We start from the raw sequence: 16,995 nt of genomic DNA, 5'->3' as shown, positions 1-16,995 counted from the left end.
GTGGATTTGCCGGCCGGATGCTCCCCTCTGCCCTCAAACCCCTGTCAACTGAGTGGCAGTAGACTTGGGTGATTCCTACTTGTCACTGGCCGACCCGTTTCGTCGTCAACGACATCACCATCTCATCGCAATACCGACACTCTACAATAACACCAAAGTCTCTGGACAATAGAAGCTATCGTTCGGCCTATTCAAGATAGCTCTCAGAAGATACACAACGGCGACCCCGCCATCTACAATTGACTCTCGGCTCCATCGTCTCAACTCATCCCGCCCCCAAAGTGAAGACAATAGTCACAATACGCTCCCGCCAAAGACGCCGACTCCACTGCCCTGCCCGACAGCGACCCTCTCTCTGCCTCCGGGTTCTTAAATAGCACTCTATCCGCCCCACGCGCGCGGTCACCACCTCAGCGAAACCCAAACCACCGAGACACGCGTTGTGGAATCGCACAGCGCCACCAGCAACCATCGCCTTGGCAACCGATACCAAACAACAACAATCGCACACCGCCGTACACCCACAACACAAGCAGGCAAAATGACACCGGAGGAGATGGGCATCGACACCAGTCGACGCAACCCCAGCCCGCGGCCGCTGTCTGATAACGAGCGCGCGCGCCTCGAGGAGTTCATCGACTCTATTCACTATTCTACTCGGTACGCCGTGGCGCACTTTGGGAAGCGCTCTACTGTACGGTTGCTGACCCTGCCACTTGTTCCTATAGCTATTCCGACAGCGAGTACGAGTACCGTCACGTCCAGCTACCCAAGGCCATGCTCAAGGCCATCCCCTCCGACTACCACGATAAATCCAAGGGCACTCTAAAGCTCTTGTGGGAGGAGGAATGGAGAGCCATGGGCATTACACAGGTGCGCGCGAATATGATCAGTTGCGATGGGAACGCATAAGGAACGGGAAGACTAACACAAAGGTTGCGACAACAGAGTCTCGGTTGGGAACACTACGAGGTTCATGAGCCAGAGCCTCATATTCTGTTGTTCAAGTAAGCGCATCCCATTCGACACTACCATGATCAATATTGCTAACCTGACGGTACTGCAGGCGTCCCCTAAACTACCAACCCCCTCAGTGTTGAAGACAACTTGGCTTGAGGAGGATTAGACGGGAACACACACACAACACACACATTTGGAATTGTACCATACCTTGCATTACCATGATGCTCACGACTGCATAGCGAGATTTCTTTAATGGGCGACATGTGCGGACAGCGATTACGATCGATACTAGGATAATACTTGGAGGATACTACTGGCTCGAATACTTTGCTCCGATCGATGCGCCCATGGCCGTCACCCAAAAAGCTCCCGAGTGTCTGGAGGACAAGAATCCCATATCCTGATGTGAACGATCGAATGACGATCACGGTCTATTGCGACACGGATGGATTGATTTGACCGAGACATAACACAATAAGTCGGTAGATCACTGCTGGAAGGGATGAGCTTGCCGGACCTCTCTGATTTGGAAGCTGAGGCTGGAGGTGGGCTCGCTAAACTTGCATATCCTTCATGGACCATTCAGCCAGTTATTGGCCAAACATCCTGCTGTCATGACTGGAACCAATTCTCAGGCACAGCAATTGATATCTGCAGACAATATAGGAGGAGACAAGCGATTATGCACGGGGTATCATTGGTCTAATGTCTCCGAGGTAGGCCGTTGAGCTATGGGTCAGTACGTGAGGAGCGAATGGATAGAGAGAATCAATAGAAATGGCTTGTAATTCAACGCTCCCCATCGTCTAAATCATGAGTTTCTACGTGCTCCTCTGACTCCCCACATGGTCTTCGACGAAGCAAGCAAGCTGTCCGGCATCAGACTTTGTAAGTCATCCCAAGGAAATCATGACTCACATCATCCAAAGACACACCATTCCAGTGCCTAGCTCGGATGAAAGTGCATACCATAACTGATACTCTATAAATGCATTCGAGTCACACTAATCACCAAGGCTATTATACAATGACAGCCTATACGCTCTGTTTCCACGGAACTTGCATTGGCTATCTGAGTACTCGTTCTAATCTCGTGCTTATATAAACAAATGCTCGGGGGGTTTCTCAAGCAGAGTCTTTGAGGTGGTCACAACAACTTACGCGTTGGTCCTCCATGTTCTAGGCAGGCAACCCATTGAGTTAAGCAAGACTCTTGATATCATTTTCACCCGCCATCTTCTACCTGTCATGGTGATCCCCGACAGGTAGAATTCCCTTACATATGGCTTTCACGTACATCATGAAGAACTCACCCAGAATGACATGACCAGTCACGGACATGGTTATCGGTATGTAAACACTCGATGTTCCATCAGATTTGATGGTCGAGTCTTGTCTTAGTTTCCTCTCTTTTTGTTAGTCTTCGCCAACAGAGCGACAACGTTACTAGGTATTGACAAAGACCACGTAACGGCTACTCCGTCCCAACTGAACTAAGTCCAAATAGGTAGGAAAGAGATGTGAAATGGGAAATTGAAAAGGTTGTTTTGACGAGTTATAGACCAAGTGAAGAGAGTGACGCGCTGTTCTAACTGTCCGAAGTTGAGTGGGAACAACGAGAAGTCCTGCTGCTACGTACCCCGAGAAAGCTGGAAATTCGGAAGTTAGACTGACGAAAGACGTTGTTGGTTGGACTCGGGTTGGATACGACTCATACAATGTTTTCGGGAGGATATACCATGTATACATGTTGTTTCCGAGCAAATCTATTTCCAAATTTACGGTGAGCATCTTGAAACAACCAAGAATTGAAAGTGATCGCTGTTACTATCTGTCCAGTCCACACAATTGCTTAGACCAGAGATCTACACAGGAGTGGCAACTCGAAAGTCCCAAGCTTCAAATGAAGAAGCCATTTTAAACACATCGAGATATTGCGGCCACCATATGCCGTAACTTTTACTAATGGCTTCTATTTCATGCCAGCTTGACATATGTCCGTCTGTGGTATTCTTTTCGTCATGTTTCTATAACCAGGTTTTGCTCATTCATGGGATTTCTCTAGGGACACTGACATGGACGGTCCAAAGATATAGATTCGGCAACTTGCAGCGTATATATGAATCAACCCGAAGTTCGTCCAAGAAGGCTCTTGGTCGCTGCTTGATGATTCATTTGTTTCTAGACATGCGATCCCGAGTTTTGCTATGGTGTTGACCGGCGGCTTTGAGATAAATCCCCTTTATCCCTCTACTTCAGTGTTTGTTTTCCCCTATCACGAATTGTTCAAGTCTTGCCCTCGATCCCTTTGATTTTCATGTTGTCGTACCTCATTGCTCAAAGTGATTCTTTTGTCTTGGTCGAACCGAAATGCGTGGCACGAATCCGGGTGTGGCATTGACGGTTAGCCTACCCAAAAAACAGAGAGTGAATTTCACTTGCCGAAACTCCGTCCACAAGCTCAATTGCCCGTGAGGCCAGCTTACTCCCAGACGGTCGATTTTGAAAACCTGACGAGTAGGTCTAGTGGACAGACATAACTCAAGGAGAATACAACCTACCTATACACGCACGTATCGTTTAGACGCAAACGCTTTGAAACTGGGTAGATGGGCCCCCAAACCGTTGATATAGATTGTAGCTCGGAATGTAACCCGGCATCCGATCCAACATCCGGATACATAGGTACGTAGCACCGAACATCCGACACCCGGCACGTGCCAAATTAGCCGCTTGGTGGCTTCTCGGTAAGTCCCGCTCCGAGACTCCGGGATATTTGGGTCCGACTCCGGGTATTGTGGGGCCAAAGCGGAAGGTTCCAGTTGCCCGATTGAAACTTTCGAAGTGGGAGTTGCCGGTATTCGGCTGGTCTGTGCACTCTCCGGCCCCAAACCAAATCAGCCCAGCTGAGCTGAGCTGCTCGGAGATCCGCCTGACTCCGACGTTCGGTTCAAGCTAGAAACGCCTCAGGGCTCGGAACTTGCCCCCACAGTCCTTGATACTGTCCCTTCCTCTTCTTCTCTATAGTGTTTGCAATTCTTTTTGCCAGTCCGTCCGACGGTGGCTTTCTATCTTTTGTAGTCGTGTAGTGAATGGGTGTTGTTGTTGTTGTTATTGTACATTTGTGGGAGTGGTGACTTCCATTTGTGTGGAGGTTTTAATGGTGCAGTGGGGTTGTCTGCCAGTGCCTGAGCTTATCTTTAGCTTGGCATTAGCGCTGCGCCTTGGCACGGCAGCTTGCAGCGCTACCCCACTTTTTCGGTCAGCGGGGGGGTCAGGTTGCCCGCACAAAGCCGCGGCGTGATGCCCTTTTGGTGGGGGGAGGGACAGTTCGCTGGCAGTGGGCACAATGACAGCACAAGCAGCAACAACATCAAATGACGGGATGTGTCGCTGTGGTGATCTGTGATTGATCATTGGAGTTCTGTGGCGCTTGACGATCTTGTTTTGGACTTTATCTTTGGTCCATCATTGATTGGGAGGTTTTTTTTTTCTTCCAAGGTTGATTACAAACCTAGGTTGATTTCCATTCCATCACTGCCGACCGGGTGGAACAACAGCATGTGTGGGGTTGTTCAAACGCGTTTTTGCCTCTTCTAGATGACGTTTCTGAAGCCCTTCATGTAAAGCAAGCAAAATGGTGTCTGTCTGCTTCAGTTTGATACTGTAGAGGTAGCGTTCGTACCATGAAAGCATCGGTTGTCCTTTGACACCCTGCGCTTGCGAGGCACAGTGAAGTGTGCCAAGAGATCTTGCATTGATCAAGATCTCGGGCTGTTACATATGTATACCGCTTTTGCCTTCTTTGGCCGACAACAGATGGACGGCATGTCGGCAGTAGCGGTTATTAGCTTCTGAAGCACAACGAACGGCACAGAACCGGGCATTGTCTTTATGGAAATAGGCACGGTGGGATTTTTGGGGGCATTTCCGCGAATTCTGCAGTGTCAAGTCACAGTTCCCGCTGTTTGAGCCTCGAAGATCTGCAGCTCCCGTGCCTTTGCTTATATATCAATTGGAGTTACCGATTCACCGCAGTACATACCGACTCCCGGCCGAAAGCGGCCAGAGTATCCAAGATCCATGAAGAAGCTAATTGACACCTTTGGCCACAATGCAAATACCGTATAAACAGACGTTCGTCTTTAGCCACCGAGAAAATCACGCATCGTCGGTAAGAAGTATACTGCAACATTCATGCCCGCCAGAAAACTGTATGCAAGACGGTGATTTCGAAAATCCATACCCTTCAGCACCCTTAAGAGGACAGGATGAACGGATAGTCCACTATCAAAATCGAAATTACGGTACTCCGGTGTGGCAATACGTCTCCCACCCACTATTCTCTTGCGGGCATCGAATGCACAGATTCAGACGTACACATGTCTGATTATTTCTGATTGCCCTGGAAGCTCAAAATGAAGGCCCTGGGCTCAAGTTGAGACGCCATAGCTGAGGTTACCGGTCCCTAGGTTTCCGGAAAAGAGTGAGTGACCTCAATTATATCGGGCACAAAACAACACTTCAATCACTCTATCGCACGCAATCCATAAGGTTTTACACTACGTAGCCCCTTCAGCGGCGGTGAACGAACTTGCTTCCTCGAGCCCAGTGCTAGTTGTTATCAGATGTGCAAAAATAGTGTACAATGCCGGCGATCTACACAACGGCGCAACCCCTTGATGCAGATCTGAGCCTCTGTCTGTCCCAAGAGATCTACCGACCACCAATAGCTACGAACGAATAATGAAAGTCCATCTTACTGGACACTCAAAACACACACCGTTGCTTTTTTTTTTTTTTTTGTTTCTCCATACCCTCAGATGTTACATCTGGCCATGAATTTCTTCTTACCGCTTTGTCAGTCTTCAGTTCCCTTCTTCTTCTTCTCCTTCCGGGAGACCGCTTCTTTTTGCCATCAACCTCCAGCCGGGCATTCTGTGATTTTTACCCCTCTTCGCCAAGTGTTCAAGTGTTTTGCCAAGCCCCAAGATCTAACACCTCCTGTCCGCTGTGCGAGCTGAGACGGGCAATCTTGCACCAACGGCTTGAGATTTTGAGGGGGGGAATGTGTCAGCTGATGATTGATGCCGGTGTCATCTGTTTGAATCATCCCTGCCTGGAGTGTGTCTGTCTCCTCGCTGTCGTGAAATTCTTTTAAAAGAGTGATTGATGGAAGGCGAGAACAACGACGGCAAGTCGGATGTAGTGTAGACAAAATAAAGTTTCGATGGCTTATCGCAATCGGGGATATAAGACCAAGCCGGGTGCGCCGGAGGCAAGGATATGCTGGCCAAGGGCAACGCCAAGATGACTTGGGGTTTGGCTACCGTCGGTTCAAGTTGTCGACAACCCTTATCGGTAATATTTTTTTTTAATTTATTTTTTTCTCTTTCGGTGTTCGGTGAAGGACGAAGGCGATTTTCTCCATTGTTTCTGTCAAACTACGGCTCTTATCCTATTCGTTGGTAAGATTGGACGTGATACCCACCATCCGGCAATTTCTGTGCGATGCTGTCTATCATGGTATGCTTCAACGAGAACTTTGAATGGTTAAGTTGACCAAACCACGAACGTCATGGGTGGATATGTCAAGTGCATGCATGACAGGCGCTGAAAAAGCGAGGGGGGAAAAAAAAAATACGAGACGAACAACTTGGTGAGGGGGCAGGAAGGGAGCAGGTCGATCCGGGAGAGGGACTGAAACCAAACGATTCAAGTTTCAATTGCCTAACTTGTTTGAAACTGTTTTGTTTAGACATTGTGCCAACTCACAGACAACGATAACAATACCGAGAAAAGCAGAGAAAACTATTTGGTTCTCATTTGAAAATTGGTATACTATCTTCCTCTTGTCGATCCCCCCCTTCTTCGCTGGTTGCCGCCAGCACATCCCAGAAAAACCTCCCATGTGTGTGCTTGGCTCCTGCCCCTTCCCAAAACTGCCAAGGAAAAAAACAACATCCATTCCCATGCCTCCCTTGTCAACCTGAAGGACACCTCCACAACTCCTTATCAAGAGTGAGAGAAAAAAGGAGACAGAAAAAAATAAAGTAAAAAAAAAAAAAAACCCTTCCGCAGCGCCTTCGAAAACTCCATCCCTGGTGGAGCGTACCATTCGCAAAAATCCCGTCAGAGATTACAAAAAAAAGAAGACCGAGAAGCGCCGTTCGTAAGCCTTTGTTGTGTAGGAATCATTCAGTTTGCCATTTTCGCCCCAAAGAGGTGTGTTTCTATCCGCCGGAATGGCACATCGTTGTTCTTCCCATGTCGATGGGATCCATGCCATCAAGGCTGGAAGGTATATGATAAGGAAATGTGTCATGCAGCAGCAAGGCTCGTGCTTGCCTCATCCTCTTATCGCTTAGTTGAAAGCATGACTGAACGACAGGATGGGCAAAGTGCCAACCGCTAAAAAAAAGTGGTGCGACCCTTTAGTGGTTCCTGAGGAAGCGGAACCCGCCAGTGGTGGAGGACTGGCTGCTGACACTGGAGGCGCGGCGCTTGATGGCCTCGGCAGAGTCGGCCTCTACTTGCTTGACGCTCTCAGTAGGAGACTCGAGAGCAGCCTCATCGGCAGAAGCGACCTTGGGCTTTTGCTCGGCACCGGAGATGATGGGAGCCAAGGTGAGGAAGGTTGAGGGACGACGAGGGCGAAGACGCTGGCTCATGGAGCGGGTATCCTGAGAAGACATGGCTGGTAATAGAAGAGTGGTTGAAGACCGAGAAATGTGGCGGTGCTTTGACTTGTGGATGGAGGAGGCCGCTGGTAGTTGCTAGTTTGCGAGAGCTGAGTGAGGAAACGAGAATTGGGTTGAAGCGATGTGTTTGGGGAACCGTGATGAGAAAGGAAACAAGCAGAGGGAGTTGGGGTTGATATAGAGATTGAAGGAGGAGCTCTGGAGAAAAGAAGGGGGCTCCATGCAGACGGGGCATGCCCTTAGAGGTAGGTATCCTGACTCGAGCAACACTTGGCCGACTGCTTATCAACCGCACGGCAGGTGCAAGCCGCAAATCATTGCTTTTTTGTTTTTTTTTCGGTGCTCCGCACTTGAACTCACATGAACAAGGTGATCGAGAGAGCGCCAGTGTTCCCTGGGCCCCCCGACACCAACTTTCTCCAACCCCTAGGATGACTGCCTGCCAAGCCTTATCTGCAACGATGCTGCAAGAGGACGCAAGAGCACACACCCCTACCCTGAGCTAAGAACCTCCATGTCGCATGATTGGATTGATCAAAGCGAGGTCCCCCCCTTCGCCGGAGCTTGATGGCGCCAGGCCAGAGAGCCAGCACACGTGGGGTTGTCATTGGCTTGGGACAGAGCGGGATGGCGGCGTGATGAGGGGTTCAAAGCCTTTGTTATCCGCAAGCTGACAACGAGTGAAAAGACACTGGCAAGCGGTGCGAACTGGCCGGCCTCGAGTCTGGGGTAGGTAGGGAGACGCATGCGAAGAGGGCTAGTGATGTCGACGTCAAATGCCCTGTAAGGCAGCGGTAGCTCGACGGGCTTGCGCACCTGCCCATAGACGGGTGGAATGATAGCGGATGGGACAATGCCATCGTGGCGGCGGAAACGAGAATAGACTTTGATACTCACCAGGGGTAGCCTATAAAATGTGGGGCAATGAGCGGCTCTGGCGCAGGTCTGGGCGGTCTCTCCGACACGCCGTCCTCGATTGACCGGGCCGCGGCTGGCCTTGATTGGTCGCCGGATCACTCGTCGAAGATATCTCGGAAGATGTTGCGACCGTCGCTTGACATCCGGGATTTCGGGGGTGGGGCGCGGGGAAAGCTGGAGCTCAACCACGCAAGTCAGGTCTGGGGTAATGGAACCTACCCCAAACGGGCCACCTCAACCGGGGCCAGCCGCCATGAGGTACAAGGCAAGGAAAGGCCTTGGGAAGTCGAGAAGCACTCGAGACTCGAACGGGATACACTAGTACTGATCCGCCAACTGCGTCACCAGTTTAAGTTTCCTGAAGTAGGGCGCCTTGACCCTTTGGAGAATCCTAACACGTAATTTGATGGTGTGCTTTGCCCTGTCTTGCGCTCCCCCCTAGTCCGCGTTAGCATCACGCCAGAGAGCATGTGACCGAGAAAGACGTAGGAAAATCGAGAAAATGCTGTTCCAGAGTCAGTATGCTATCGAAGAATAGAATGGCCGGATGCGAACCCTCAAGGAAGCTGTAAACGCTTCACCGTCTCACGGTAGATACAAAATCTATCCACTGAACAGCGTATTCATCTTTTCCCCTCTTCCCAGGTCTGGGGCAAGATTGCGGGAAGAAATGTGATGTGAGTGGATGGAAGCATGCACCTTACGTGTCGATTTTCCGTGCATTGCCAGAACGCCTAAAAGCGGCAGCATTGCTCAATCGTGTAAGCATGTGATTCGGCCGAAGGGGATCTTATCGCAACTGTAGAAGTCTCATACCATGTCGATAGACGGATTACCTTGATAAGTTTCCCGAACAAAGCACCCGCATAGTTTGTTTTGGATCAAGGATTGATGAAAATCATAAATGCGGCCCGACCCTGTCTATAGCTCATCAAGATCGAGTTGTTGGCTCGGCAGCCCTTTCGTCACGGAACTGATAAACTGACTTGCTTGTGTTAGCAAGGACAAAGACAAATACAGATGGCGGACTACACGTGTTGAACGTAGGCCCTGAGGAGATTATATCATATCCCACAGTGCCATAACGATATAAGACACCCGCAAATTGGATTGCGAAGGAAGGGGTGTTTTTAGTACCTCGAGATGCATGCCTGTCATCGACCCCAGCCGATGGGGTCTATGATAGCTTTCTGAACGGTACTGTTGGTGCGCTTCAATCGGTCCGGAGTCCTATCACCAACGACAAGTGGGCTAGGATTCCTCGCATCTAGCACACGCATATGTGCATGTTTCCCCAATTTGTCAAGCTCTACCGTCATCCCATGGAGTCCTGCCCACTTCTGCGATACCTGCTCCGGCATGGGGGAGTTCTGATACCCTTGCTCAAATGAAGAGATTGCTGGCCAGTAATTACGACCAAGGGTTATGAAGAAGGAGGGCCGGTATACGTTTGCTGTGCGAACTACGCCCGGTGCTTCCGACTCGATCCCGATATCACAAGGACAAGACGGTATGGTCCCACCGGTGTCTTCTGCATGTCGTATTGAAGATTAAAGCTGGGTCAAGGTAATATCACCACAGCTTCACTGCATGCAGAAAACTTCTGCCAATCGGGCCATCACAGTTGACACGCCGCGGAGGGGATGCCGTGCCAGGAACCATATTCGGCAGGGGCATGTGGTGAACCGGAACCTGTGATACAGTCAAAGCACGATGCTACCCATCATTACCAGCCGTACTTGAACAGTATGGCGGAAAGTAATAGTGCCTCATCACAGCCAAAGCCCAGGTATGATCGACCCTACGGTCAAGGGCCGAGTATAATGACTGTTGGTACTTATCCTCTCTCGGGGTACAGATAAGCGTGACTCAGTCTCCATTAGGTATGGATACAACATCGATTCATGACAAAAGCTATCATCGAGGCGGTAGATGCCAGTGAAGCCTGGTATGGGCTGCATAGTTGGTCAGTACACAGCAGATGGAAGATAGGTATACAAGCGATAGAGTTGCCCTGACTTGTCGATGGCGCTTACCGGTTGCATGGTTCTGGCGGCTACTCGGTCCTGTGATTGGCAGATTGGGCGCCATCACAGACATAATCGCGAACACGCGGGTATAAAGCGTAGTGAACAGTAAATACCCACTCAACCTCGCCAATCTACCACCCTTTCCCAAATATTGACCAGGGCAAGAGCCGCAGTGTTGTTAGTTCTCTTCACTTTCCCCTACGCCGGAACATAGTGAGTTACATGCCGGCCCTCGCTTGTTTGAACGCCAAGAGCCGCAAACAGCCGATGAATCAACCAACACTGTCCCTTTGGATCCCTCATCTATGTTGAATGCCATAGACTCCGCGGGCTCGCAACCAACGCTGTCTCCTGTCCTGGATGCTCATGAAATATGGTGACTTTCGTGGGATGGCCAGAAGTTTGCCCGTCTTATCCTAGGACTAGGATACCTTTTACCCTCAATAGCAAGGAATGACTTGTGAGATATGCTCGATGAACTGGCCGCAGAGCGGTATGCAACATATGTGAGGGTTTTGGCGATGCATCGAACACTGAGCGCCGTGCCACCGTCATGAGATATGCCGCCCTCACCTTGAGCCAAGATTGTTGTGTGTGTCCCAGATCATGTGTTAGTTACGAAAGATCACTATGGCGTCGAGAACCAATCTATGACGTCCCTCATTGATGCTCGAATGTGATCATTTCTCATCATGTCGAACTGGTGTGCGCCCTGAGAAGGTCAGTTGATTGCAAATCTGGGCGAGTTCAGGAGTTTTAGAGAAGACGCATCACATCACCATCGTCTCACAGCTGAGGTACAGTGTATCCCAAGACGCTCTTGGAAAAAAAAAAAAAAAAAAAAAAAAAAAAAAAAAAAAAAAAAAAAAACAGCAACCTGGGCGAAGAGCAGGCAGACTCCGCAGTCACACACTGAACGACTCCGCCATCTTGTCCGGGTGAGGGAGCGTCTTCGGTCGTACTGCCGCCAATGAGACCATGTGTTTCCATGGTCCATCTCAGATGACATCTTTGGTCGGATGCAGAAGAGGCTGCAACAATAGGCGACGGAGCTCTCAAGGCCGCGCTCGACGCCTTTGGCGAGTTGAGAGCAGGGGAGTGTGCTATTCCTCCACTTGGGCTTTTCCTCCACCTGGGCCTCCGGAAACCCTCCATGACGAGCCTCCAACTAACCAACCCGACGGTACCGTGTTCCCAATGCCCCATCCACATGTTGCTCGTCGACGTCTAGTGGGCCGGTATGTCAGGCCCGGTTTTATATCGGCCGGAGGCGGAGTGTTGGTGGTTGAAGCACGGTAGCTTCCAACATGGCTGTGGTGGCCGCAAAAGGCGGCCAGAGGGCCAGTAAGCGGGGTCCCGGTCTAGCCCGAAGTGACCAAGCCAAAAGCGAGTCGTCTTCGGGGCCGCATGACGTTGCCGTCACTGTTTCTCTGATACGGGTGGTGAGAGGACGCCAGCAGTTTGAGTCGGGGTGCAAGTCGGTCGCGAGGGCAACTGGAGTTGGCGATGGAATGGATCCAGAAGGTGACCGCCGTTGGGCTGCAGGTGGTTGATTTGTGCAAGAGATGAAGAGTCGCAGAAAATTGGAGTTCCCCGGCCTGTAGGCGAACCCCCCGATGAACATCCGACCCCCCGCACTCGCTCTGGTGGTACAGAAGCTGCACTCCCCCAAGTCTCAACGTCCGTCGCTCTTTCCACCAGTGAACGCTAACAGATCCCAACCGCACAGGGACATTTTACACCACACACTTTTACCGGGAAGCACGAGCTCCCCGAGACACGGAATCGCCCTTCCCGTTTGGGCTGATAAGCTTCTCGAAGACATCAATACCTCTAAATAACCAAGAAAAGAGAAGGAAAAAAGAAAGATCCACCGAAAGAACTAAGGAAAAGTGGGACGATTGCGTTGTGGACAGCCCGTACCGTAGAGCAATCTGCTAGGTCTAGGGCGTGGACATCCCCCAGGTGCAGTGGTACGAAGGGAAGGTTGCAGCGAGGAAGGCTGCTGTCACCGGTACGAGATTGGAAGGAATATTGAGAGAAATTTGGAGACCCCTGGCGGCGATCCAGTTCAAGCCAGACCGGGAAGGTTAAAGTCCCTGATTGGCGATATGTAGTGTAGACGGGGCAGGCACAAGGAACGGGGCATTGGCCATTTCGACACCCCGTGTGAATACAGTCAAGACGACCTCAAACCAGCATCACCAGCACGCCGGATAAGGTACCTTACATATAACAGGGCACGCAGGGCAGACGGCTCGCCCGTTCCCAGGCCGCGGCGACTTTAGCGCGATCTGGATATTTCAAAATGCTACCTCTACCTATCTCCCTCTACACTCCCACTTCGTCACCCCCGTTCCCTCGTTACCTCCCGTCCAGACCTCCGATTGAGTGTTGGTAATAGCAGCGTGCTACGGGCGCAATGTGCCACCCACCACTGTCGTTACTACTACAGCCCAGGTAGGTAGGTACCGAGCCCTCCAGGCCCTCCAGGCCCTCCATCCCCAGGCAGGCACCTTAGTACGGGCAGGCGAGGGCTAGTGTACCTGGGCTAATAACTCTGACCCTGGAGGGACATCAGATCATCACTGTGTGCGGCATCTCGACCGAATTGGGCAACGAGTTCCAGAAAACAAGCATTTTGCAACTTTTCGACAACCCCCCTGGCCCTCTCCAAGACATCAAGGGCCTGTTCGCTCAGAACGATGCCCGGCCCCAAGTCACGCGAGCCACGGTTCATGCGACAAGGTCGGGCATTGTGCAGAACGACACTACTCAGATGGCCTAGGTTCAAAAGGGGAAACTGGTCCTGGAGATGGAGATATCGAGACTTCAATCTTGGCGAATCTCGGCCGCTTAGAGTCCTCTTTCGGCGATGCAGTCTCTGCTGGATTACCCATTTCGGTAATAGCGACAATCAATTCAACCCAATGGAATGATGTCTCAGCACAGCACAGTCTCTATTGCTGCGTGAAGTCAGCGAATAGCATCTTTGTACCCCCCTCCCTGGAAACCCGTCTCCGATTACGTACCTGGCACCCATGACAAGGGCGAAAGGAGTAGCCCGCATGTCAACCCCAGTGGTTCTCTCCCTTATTCCACGAAATCACCTTGCCTAAAGTCAGATGTTAATCTTCAGAGCCGTGCTGAGGTGAGAACCTAAATGGACTCGGATTCTGGACAAATCGGATTTGTCTCGGTGTGTATGGGTGCAAACCTAACCGTAGTACCTGACGACGCTGCAGTGCCTGTATCTCGTTGGCTGCACTAACAAATTCCGGCGACCCAACCCACCATTTGCAATACTTACCTACGGCAAGCCCAGCAGATGGAGGAAACGAGACGCCCCTCAATCAAGCCATATTCGGCTGCTTTGCTCCATGGATTCATGGCAAGGCATTTGGTGTTGGCGGCTCATGTCTGCTTCAGTCCTCCATGATATGTCGATCCAGATTTGCAGTAATGGGTTGGCCGCCTGTATGCGACCTCACCTCTTCAGCCTCGAATTCTGCGCCTCAAGAGGCCGACACATCATGACCACCATGGATTGTTCTATGTAAGTTACCACCCCGTTTTCCGGCGCGATTCTTGATTACTGGCCTTCTGAGGCTGTTCTGGTCGCCTAAGAAAGGACCACCTCCCTCCAGATGAACTCCAGTTACACGTTTGTCTGTCTGTGTCACATCATCAACAACAACACCAGAACGCCACTGTGCCGGGACTGGTAACCAGACAGGAGTCTCTTACGCCTGAATATCTCCTGCGCCCACCCCAGGCTCCAGCGGGCCCGGCTTAAGCTTGGCCATCTGGAACTGCCCACTTCACTAAATCCATCAAGGCTAGCCTCATTGTGTACTCCAATATGGGCCGGGATAGCCTGGTCTCGTTCTGCACACCCCCTCCCCATTGAACGAGCAAGGATTGTACACAACTGGAGCGACCGGAATTCGTGACGGAAGCCAATATCTCTGCAAGTGAACCGGCCTTCCTTGCTCGTCAGGGGCATTTCCCAGCAATCTGCGTTGCCAGTTAGGGCTTTTTCTTTACCCTTGCTGCCTCTGCCTTACCTTGGGGTTGCAGGAGGTTGCCGAGAGTTGGCCGTACCTTAGCTCTCCTTCGTCTCTGCTCGTCCCATGTCTCTCAAAAGGTACGTCGTCCCTTGGTTCGAGCTCCCTCGGACGTACCATTTACATGGCAAGCAAGCATATTGGCCCTCTATACGAATCTATCTCGAGTTCTGCCGCGGCACCCTACTGTATTTTACACAGACCTGATAACAATTTTCTCTCTGTCCCTTCGCTCACCACACGCGGCAGCCAATGGCCTGGTAGGACGGTGCTTGTTTAGGTTTTGTAGTCCCAGCCTAGCAGACCAACAGAACAATTGCATGTCACTACTGGCCCTGATCGACCCACCCATCTCTTGACGAACTCTTATCCCCACGGAGGGACCAGACCTGGTGCGTATGAGGCACCGCAAACTTGGATGCTACTATACCGGCCCAACTGATTCTTTGGCTAATCTACCCAGGTTTGAACACACCTTCCTCCCGGCAGCCATCACAGAAAAGCACACCTCTCCCGCACTGTCGTGTCGTCCTTCTCATCGAGGGCTATATGCAGCCTTGACACTCCTCCCCTGGTAGCCCACCTGCTTGCTCTTCCCGATCCAGAAAGCACTAGACGTCTTCCCGTGGCGTCTTGATAGGCCCGGCTGTTCTGACCACCCCTAACCCCTTGCCGCATGCCTCCCGTACATTGACCCACACTGCTTCCGTTGTTGTCGAAGGTATCGAACGGCGTAGGTACTTTCGTCTACGAGCACGTCGCGGGGCCCCCATCTTGTCCTTGCTTGAATCGAGAATACCCTTCACATCCACCTTGGGACTATCAACCAACAGTCTCTATCCATCCTTGCCGGCTTCGCCACTACACCAGAGGTGCCTACTACCAACAACATTATTGGGAACACTTGGCTGATACCAGTAGTTTGGTTACAACCGTTCACTGAAACAGGAATTGGATCTGGACATACTACCAAGCAATCTACGCCTCCTGGACCTTTTGCGACATTTTGCCTTGTCAAGTCGTGGATCGTGACAAGTATATAAACACTCGTCCATACCATCTTGTCTTCACTTTACTCCCATCCTCCCATCACACTCGCCACCTCTTCTCTACATCTACGCAACAGCCTCCATCTTCGATCCAACACAACCTGACGTGTAGTCATTACCTCTTTCTCATCCTTTGATCCAAACTTTCATCAACCGCAAAAATGTGCACCGTTTACATCACCCGCTTCACTGCTTGCGCGCATGTCAAGAAGGATACAGTCGATTGTGCCACCAAGAAAGGATCAGGAAGCAACACTTGCCCCGACGGTCCTGTAAAGGAGAAAGAACACACGGTGGAAGGCGACTGCGGACAGCATTGATAATGCGAAGTCATGATACAACAGGAGCTACTCTCGTACGTTGGTCTCTCATCTACCGCGACATAAACTTTTCTAACCAATGTCTTGCAGATGATTAGCATCCCTGAATCAACAAGCACGGAACGACAACCCTTTAGAACCTCCCGAATACGCAACGCTTCGGCCTTTCTATCTGTGGGCAATTCTTATCAACCTCCTGCCACACATCTGCGCAATCCATTGCCGGCTTCAGAGTTTCAAAGGCACAGTGGGTGGTGATGGGCGAGGACAAGCACTTGCAGAAGATGTGGGCGTTGGAAGGGAGTCAGGCCTTGGCTAATTTCTTGGCTGGTCCAAGAATCGGGCTTTTCTGGCGCTGAACTCCTCGTGTACAAAGGAGACCGGGCGGAGGCTTTCTTATTTCCATGTTTTTTCTTTACTTTTCTCCTTTGCACATATTTTTTGTATCTGGCCAGATTTGTTTGTGTTTCGCTGTTCATTCGCAATTCACTTGTCTAATTGTCCCAAATCCAAACTCGTAGCTTCTGTACATCATTCCTTGTACTTGTTATCCCTGATCTGCAACGTATCATAATCCTGAGATTTTTGTAGCATGACCAGGTATTCTTCATTTCTCTGCACTTTTTGCCGACGAGTCCAGCTTTTTGCAGTAGTCGCATTTCCCCTTCCCCTTTGAAGGAAACCAACGGTCAAGGTGCGCAAATTGTTAGCGGCCCGGACCGTATGATCCGATCATAAAGCAAAGTATTGCCTTCAGACGCCGTTCCCACGCCGCTTGCTGCTGTGCCGTCGTTAATATCGCAAGGAATATATACGGTAGTCACTACTGGCGCACACGTATGCCACATACAACCTGCTAACCCTCTATGTAAGCGTATTTTTGGCATCGCGCCGACCTACAACTCGTGAACACGAAAGCCTCCAAGGTTGTTGGACTTGCGCAATAG

The 16,995-nt window shown here is 50.8% G+C and overlaps 4 protein-coding genes and 1 non-coding gene across 5 annotated transcripts; 3 read left to right on the top strand and 2 right to left on the bottom strand.

Moving 5' to 3' along the window:
* Nucleotides 1-92: 92 nt before the first annotated feature.
* Nucleotides 93-1,821, top strand: NCU02079 (cyclin-dependent kinase regulatory subunit). The gene is made up of 4 exons (XM_959513.3): nucleotides 93-660; nucleotides 729-873; nucleotides 949-1,007; nucleotides 1,067-1,821. The coding sequence occupies exons 1-4, from the start codon at nucleotides 542-544 to the stop codon at nucleotides 1,098-1,100; spliced, it is 357 nt and encodes a 118-aa protein (XP_964606.3). The 5' UTR covers nucleotides 93-541; the 3' UTR covers nucleotides 1,101-1,821.
* A 4,944-nt stretch (nucleotides 1,822-6,765) lies between these two features.
* NCU02080 (hypothetical protein) lies at nucleotides 6,766-7,783 on the bottom strand. Its single transcript, XM_959514.2, has one exon. The coding sequence runs from the start codon at nucleotides 7,656-7,658 to the stop codon at nucleotides 7,398-7,400; it is 261 nt and encodes an 86-aa protein (XP_964607.1). The 5' UTR covers nucleotides 7,659-7,783; the 3' UTR covers nucleotides 6,766-7,397.
* Nucleotides 7,784-8,900: 1,117 nt separating this feature from the next.
* Nucleotides 8,901-9,943, bottom strand: NCU11210 (hypothetical protein; the record flags this gene model as incomplete). The annotated part of the gene is made up of 3 exons (XM_001728507.1): nucleotides 8,901-9,020; nucleotides 9,287-9,316; nucleotides 9,824-9,943. The coding sequence occupies 3 exons, from the start codon at nucleotides 9,941-9,943 to the stop codon at nucleotides 8,901-8,903; spliced, it is 270 nt and encodes an 89-aa protein (XP_001728559.1).
* Nucleotides 9,944-11,919: 1,976 nt separating this feature from the next.
* NCU02081 (hypothetical protein) lies at nucleotides 11,920-12,165 on the top strand (the record flags this gene model as incomplete). Its single annotated transcript, XM_959515.3, has 1 exon — nucleotides 11,920-12,165. One exon carries the CDS (start codon nucleotides 11,920-11,922, stop codon nucleotides 12,163-12,165), a length of 246 nt encoding a protein of 81 aa, XP_964608.2.
* A 3,388-nt stretch (nucleotides 12,166-15,553) lies between these two features.
* Nucleotides 15,554-16,721, top strand: NCU14006. Its single transcript, XR_897750.1, has 2 exons — nucleotides 15,554-16,083; nucleotides 16,139-16,721. It is a non-coding gene; the product is annotated as a ncrg106 (non-coding RNA).
* The last annotated feature ends 274 nt before the right edge of the window (nucleotides 16,722-16,995 follow it).

The sequence above is a fragment of the Neurospora crassa genome, linkage group I (genome assembly GCF_000182925.2).
Source record: "Neurospora crassa OR74A linkage group I, whole genome shotgun sequence".
Classification (NCBI taxonomy): Eukaryota; Fungi; Ascomycota; class Sordariomycetes; order Sordariales; family Sordariaceae; genus Neurospora; species Neurospora crassa.
Note: the sequence above shows the minus strand (reverse complement) of the source record. Positions and strands in the feature narration are given on the sequence as shown.

Bases quoted from the DNA above. Each gene is read 5' to 3' on its own strand.
- NCU02080 (XM_959514.2), bottom strand. From the start codon at position 7,658: ATGTCTTCTCAGGATACCCGCTCCATGAGCCAGCGTCTTCGCCCTCGT.
- NCU02079 (XM_959513.3), top strand. From the start codon at position 542: ATGACACCGGAGGAGATGGGCATCGACACCAGTCGACGCAACCCCAGC. The intron at 661-728 runs GTACGCCGTGGC...TTGTTCCTATAG, and splicing joins TCTATTCACTATTCTACTCG to CTATTCCGACAGCGAGTACG. The intron at 874-948 runs GTGCGCGCGAAT...TTGCGACAACAG, and splicing joins GAGCCATGGGCATTACACAG to AGTCTCGGTTGGGAACACTA.